This window comes from Phytophthora cinnamomi (assembly GCF_018691715.1).
Source record: "Phytophthora cinnamomi strain GKB4 chromosome Unknown Contig21, whole genome shotgun sequence".
NCBI classification, from domain to species: Eukaryota; Oomycota; class Peronosporomycetes; order Peronosporales; family Peronosporaceae; genus Phytophthora; species Phytophthora cinnamomi.
The window spans coordinates 1,366,224-1,372,885 of NW_027150954.1; the positions used below are offsets into that span (position 1 = coordinate 1,366,224).

Sequence of the window (6,662 nt, forward strand, 5' to 3'; positions counted from 1 at the left end):
AAGGCACGGTATGCCGTGTAGTACGATCTTCAGAACGCTTTGGGAGCGTTCCACACGCCATGATCTGGTTCGTGTCGGAAAAATTTGGGGTGGCACCGTCCTCATTAGCCGCTCCAATGCTCTCTATGCCGATGCGGCTTTCATTATCTCAAACGCAAAGGGCGGTAGCGCTGCGCCAATCACACAGCGCATCAGCGTCTTTCAAGGCTGTCCACTCCGCCTTCATCTTTTCACGGCCGTCCTCATTCCGTTGTTGCTAGCGCTGCAAGGACTCCCGGAGGTCGGTGTCCAACTGTCCAAGGACGACACACCGAGCGTCACTGCGTATGCAGATGACCTCAAATTGTTCAGCAGCAGCAGAGTGTGAATCAAGAACCAGCACAATCTTATGCAGCGTTTCCTGAAATGGAGCGGGATGCGCGCTAACCGCGCCAAGTGCAGCTCACTCGGCGTGGCGCCTGCTGTCAACACGGTCCTCAAGCCCGATAACATTAAGCTGCACATCAACGGAGAGGAAATCCCGTCGATCTCGATGAGCCAAAGCTACGATTATTTAGGCATCGGCGATGGTATTAACCATGAACAGCGCCGCATGGAGATGGTGCCGTTGTTGACGATGGTGAAACGCCAGGCCACGGCGCTCATCACATCCGGTCTCGCTCCCTGGCAAGTGCTGTAGTGGGCCTACTTTGGCTCACTACTTTAGCTTACACGTCGCGCTACGTGTATGAGGAAGCGTAGGAGTTTATTAATAATTTGAATTAATTATACTTGAGTCCACAAGTATAATATAAATCAAATAAAACACCAAGTAGCTAGTTTAAGGTAAAATGAGAACTGTATTGTTTGTAAATTGATCTTCCTCAAAAATCTGCTAAAAACTGTTTATCATCTATGAAAGGATTGGCAGCGGCTGGCTGTCAGAGCCCCGCTAATATTCACGTCTCTAATTGGTAGAAAGATGCTGCTTTCTACCAATAGGATGTTTGGGTAGGTGTGGACCACTCATTGTGGTGGCCCACTTCAGTGTATCCATTGGTGTGCCTTACACCAATGTGAGGAAGTATCTAAAACCTTTAACAGATATTATCTGTTAAACCATAAGTGACACATGTCATGCACAAGTGACTGTTGTCACTTGTGACCGTTGTCATGCACAAGTGTGTTGTCACTTGTGACCGTTGTCATGCACAGTCACTTGTGTGTGTAACCCCGTTACACCATCCCCCCGTTAAGCTTAGACGTGTCGGTCTCGACACGGCAATTAATATTGACTGCTTGTCAATTGTTTGTGTTGGGGATTTCCGTACTCATCCACAATGAGTACGACCAAGCTGAAGACCGCCATTGCAACAGAGGGCAAGCTCTCTGTTGCTGAGTACCATGCGCGGTAGGGCGAGGTGCGCCGCCACGGGAACAGACAACACAGTGTCTGTGTACGATTCTTCGATGTCGACCGCGTCTGTGCGTCGACATCTCTAAGCGAATTTATGTTGCTTACCGTGATCGGGTAAACAAGCGCCAAAGCACCTCAAGTTCTTCTCGAAGTGAGGCAAGTATTAGCAACTCCACGCTGTTGCGGTGGAGGCTGGTGTCCGTGCACCGTGTGCACTGTTCGTCCAGGTGGCGGTGCGTATTAGCAATCGCGACCACAACAGGTATACTATATGTACACCTGAGAGCTTCAATGATATCCGTGCTAATTATCTAGCACGCGAGTTGTCAGGCGTTGTAGATTACTACAGCGCTCGCACTACCTTCTTGCTGGTAGTGCGTGTTGGATTTCGTACTCCTTCACCATGTCCGGAACGTCTTCCATCAGGACGTTCCGTGGTTCCCACGTGTCGTGTTGGGGAGGGCAACCTCTCCAGCGAATGCGAAAACAATCCGGACCTCGGATTGTTTTCCTATGATCAACAATTCGCTGGATCATCCAGCGAATTTCTCCGCGTGCGCCTCGCAGCGGTGGCGGAGGTAGTGGAAACACGCCCCGATGGTCAACGCCGTGTTGACCTTCATCGCGTGTTGCTCCACGACCAAGTGACGGTCGAGGAGTACCTTCAGAGCGCGGCGGTTGCCGCTCTGTTCCTTCGTGTCCCGGCTCTGGCGGTCTCCCAGACCGCCTTGAACGTGTCGGTCGGGTTGTAGGCCCGACTGTATTAACTGCTCCAGCGCGTAGTCGCGCTGGAGAGGAGGGTTTCCCCTGCCGAGTCTGTCTCTTCGGGTCAGACGAACCACTTGGCTCGTGCTGGAGGTATGGCTTTAACCGCCCGACATAAAATGTCGGGTGGAGCCGCATGCTAGACGGTATGTCTAGCGTGTATGCGTTACCGTGGCGTGCCATCACCGTGAATGGCCCGATGAAGCGCGGAGCAAGCTTACTTACTCCGAAATCCGAAACTGCATGTTTAGGCAGGTTTTGAGTAGATAACAAAACCAATGAATCCACTTTGAATTCATTTGTGTTGCCCCTGCCAATATTATCGGCGTTCAGCTTCTGTTTATCCACAGAAGCTGCAATCGTGTCCTGGACAAACCGAATTACGGCTTGTCTTTTATTGATGAAGCCAATCGCATCCGAGCTGAACTCGTTCAGCTCGCTCTCCGCAAGAGGCCCGGCCTCTGTGTGGTTCTTCGCGGTGTCTGCGCCCTGCGCAGACCCGTGGTCCTTGTTCCTTGTGGAGTCTGTGCTCTGTACAGACTCGTTTTCCTTGTTCTGGGGGTCAGCGCCCTGCATTGACCCTTGGTTCTTCCTGCCAAGGTCTGCGCCCCGGGCAGACCTGGTTGTCTTGTTTCTTGTTATCGCGGCTGACACTGTGCAGGTGTCAGCGGTTTTCTGCGGCTGCTGTTTTGCAGTCGTAGATCCTCCCCCACTTAAAGTGGGAGCCACCACTCCGAGTAAACTCGGCAGACGGGGATGCCGCATGGCATTCACATAAAATGGTGTATACCCGGTCGAGGCATGCACCGAGTTGTTGATGGCGAATTCCGCCATCGACAAACACTCGCTCCAGTATTGGAACGAGTGAGCGTAGCTCTTCAGCATATCGACGAGCACGCGATTCACGCGCTCGGTTTGACCGTCCGTCTGCGGATGATCCGCAGTCGACATGGAAAGCTGGCTCCCAAGAAGTGTAAACACTTCTTGCCACAGATTCGCTGTGAAGCGCGGGTCTCTGTCCGACACGATGTCGGTCGGCATGCCATGGTGTTTGAAAACCATGTCGACGAGCAGACGGGCCGTCTGCTTCGCGGTCACCTCTGCCGGCACCGCAGCAAGATGTACCATCTTGCTGAAGCGGTCTACAAAGACCACAACACCGGTGTTCCCTCCGCTATCCGGGGGAAGACCAAAGATGAAGTCCAAAGACATGGACTTCCAACACTCCGACGGAGTCGGTAGTGATTGCAGTGGAGCCTGCGCGAATGGCGCAGGCTTCACGCGTTGGCATACCTCGCAAGCACGGATGTACTTGCGCACCCACTTATACTGGTGGTGCCAGTAGAAGTCACGCGTGAGAAGGACGTATGTCTTCTCACGTCCCAGATGTCCCGCAGACGGGGCATCATGATACTCGTACATGATCCTGAGTCGCAGGTCATGGTCATTTGGCACGACAACGCGGTCCGCGTTGTCGCCGACTGCATTATAAAGAAGCAGTCCGTCGTGCACCCGATATCGGTGTGCACGCGCACGAAGGTGCTTGGGCAACTTCTGACGAGCCTTGTCAGAAGGTGCTGTGCCATAGGCCAGCAAGTGTTTCGCGTCCGCGTCGTGCGCGTACGTGGCCTTCACGTCGTCCAACAGAGACGACGTGGGTGTGCTCGATCGCATGGCGTCAATGGCATTGACGTCAACCGCTTCTGCATAGTCCGGCCGACGTGATAACGCGTCGGCCACTACATTCAATCTTCCGGGTTTGTATTCGACCCGGAAGTTATACTCCGCAAAGAATGAGAGCCATCTCGCCATTCTTTGTGATATGTGTGGCGACTTCACTGCGGTGCGCAGTGATGCATGATCGGTGTAGACCACAAATGGTCTACTCCCAAGCAAATACACTCGGAACTTTGCGAGTGCGTATTTCATGGCAAGGCTTTCCTTGTCATGTACCGGATAGTTGCGCTCAGCTGGCTTCAGCTGACGCGATTGGTAGTAGACGACACGATTACGGCCCTCGTGATCATGTTGCATCAACGCGCATCCGATCGCGAAATCGGATGCGTCACACACTACGTGAAATGAGCGATCTTGGTCAGCCACTGCCAAGATCGGCGCCTCAGTCAAGCCCCACTTGACTGCATCGAACGCCTCTTGGCAATCGGTTGTCCAATTCCACACAGCTTCCTTCTTAAGAAGCTGTGACAGCGGGCGGAGCTTGCCCGCGTAATCCTCCACGTACTTGCACAAGTACGTGGCAAGCCAAGGAACTGCCTCAGTTCCTTGACTCTTGAAGGCGTTGGCCATTCATTGATCACTCTGACTTTTTCCGGGTCAGGGCGAACACCATTCTTCCCTACGAGACACCCGACGAGGGGTATCTCGCTCGCCCCGAAGATACACTTCTTCAGGTTCGCGTAGAGCTTATGCTTTCGCATAAGCTCAAGTAGCTTCCAGAGATGCACCCTGTGCATCTCTACGTCGGTCTTCCCGTCCACAGCTCGGATGTGGATGAACACATCATCGAAGTAGCTCGGTGCGAAGTCGCGCACCGAGCGCAACAAGTGCGTCACGCACCTGTTGAAAGTCGCAGGGACGTTCTTAAGCCCCTGTGGCATTACTAGCCATTCCCAGAGCATGCCGCTTGGCGTGCTCACTGCCGTGAGAGGGATATCCCTCTCACGCATTAGGATTTGGTAGAATCCATCTCGCAAGTCGAGAGCACTGTAAACGGTGCTCCCGGCCATCGAATCGATGATGACATCTTTTCGTGGTATCGGCGTCTGCGCCGGTACCGTCGCATCGTTCAGCTTGTTGTAGGCATGAATGATGCGCCACCCGCCCTGTGGCTTTTTTGACACAGAACGTCGGAGCACTGTGCGGGGACTTCGATTCTCGCACTTGTCCTGCTTTGCGACGACTTTCAAAGAAGTCGTCGATCGCCTTGACTTGATCTCGCGGCAGTGGCCACTGCCGCGTAACGCAATACTTCGTGCCCGGCACGAGATCAATCTCGTGCTGAATGCCCTTATCCTGCGGAAGCTCCGCAGGAATGTCTTCCGGGAGTACGTCTTTGTACTCCCTCAACAGTTCGTAATAGGGACTCGACTTCAGCGAGTCCCAACCTTGTTCCTCGAAGCGCTCTCGCTTCGTCTTCGCACTGAGAGTGTCTTCACTCTCAGTGGTACTTCCCATGAAGAGCTGTCCCAGCTCTTCGCTCTCGCTCTCCGTTCTTTCGCTATCCGAAAGAACGCAGACTTGCTCGATGCGTCCATCGTGCAAGTCGCACGTGAAGCGCTTCCAGCTCATGACTGGAAGCGAAGTCAACTCCGACGCCATCGTCGGAGGATTAGCGAGTTCCGTTTCCTGATACTGGAATCCAGTATCGGTACGCGTCAAGACGTTCAGCGTCTTGACATTCGGCGTCACCGCCGCAGTCTGCCCAGCAGACTGTTCTTGTTGCGTCTCGGTCCCGGACCGAGACTTGTGCAGCGTTTTTCGCATGCGTCGTCTTCTTGTTGTGCGGAGCCCGGCTCCGCACGGTGGTTCTTCTGGTCCAGGCCGGGCCATGGACGATTGTTCGCCGGCGGTCCCTGTCCGCGGGCGCGCGGTATCAAGCCCGGCTTGATCGCATGGCGCTTCGTCGTGCAGCCCGGCTGCACGACAGCATGCAAATTGCGTCAGTGCGGAACGTTTGCAACCGTCCGCACTGTTTGCAGCGTCAACTCCCGGAGTTGACACGCCTTTGTCACCTCGACGCCAGTTATTGGCGGAGCCCCTCACCACCGGGGGTGCGTCGTCTCCCGGAGTCGACGCGTCGTCGTCGACCTGACCTCTTCGGATCAGGGACTCTCCCATGCGTACTTGAACGCGAGTATTGGTTCCCGGAACCGACACATCTTTTTCTTCCGACGTCGTCAGCATTGCCGACGTGGATTCCTCTTGTGCGCATTCTCGCGCACTCCTTGGGCACTCCGGGACAGCAGCGTTAAGCGCTGTCTCGACTGGTGAGCCGCGCGCACCTGCTGGTGCGTGCGCTGCGGTAACAGGGCCATCGCTCTCTGTTCCGCTGTCGCGTCCGAAGCGCACGAGCGTGCGCTTCTTCCAGTCAATTACCGGATCATGCCGTGCAAGCCACGGCATGCCCACAACAACGCCGAACTTATCGTCCAGGTCCAGGACGATAAAATGTTCGACAAACACCCGTTGTTTGTACGAGAAGCGCACGTTCACGACGCGCTTCTCGGTCTTCACGATGGCACCTGTTGCCAATCGAACTTCCAGAAGACTTCGAGGTACGTTTACCTCCTCGAAGTCGAGCCTCGGTAAGCTCCGCAGTCGAACAAAGTTGTTCGACGCGCCTGAATCTACCAAAGCTCGAAGAGAGTCACTCGCTCTCTTCGAGTAAACCTTCAAGATGACTAGGTTTGGCCTGTCATCTTGTTTCTTGCAGTGAGAGCTGGTCTCACTGGGGGCTGCAGGCCTCAGTGTCGCGTGCCCA

The 6,662-nt window shown here is 54.4% G+C and overlaps 1 protein-coding gene across 1 annotated transcript; it reads left to right on the plus strand.

Annotated features, from left to right (window-relative positions):
- Nucleotides 1-415: 415 nt before the first annotated feature.
- Nucleotides 416-679, plus strand: IUM83_03674 (reverse transcriptase; the record flags this gene model as incomplete). The annotated part of the gene is made up of 1 exon (XM_067927700.1): nucleotides 416-679. The coding sequence occupies one exon, from the start codon at nucleotides 416-418 to the stop codon at nucleotides 677-679; it is 264 nt and encodes an 87-aa protein (XP_067795500.1).
- Between the last annotated feature and the right edge of the window lie 5,983 nt (nucleotides 680-6,662).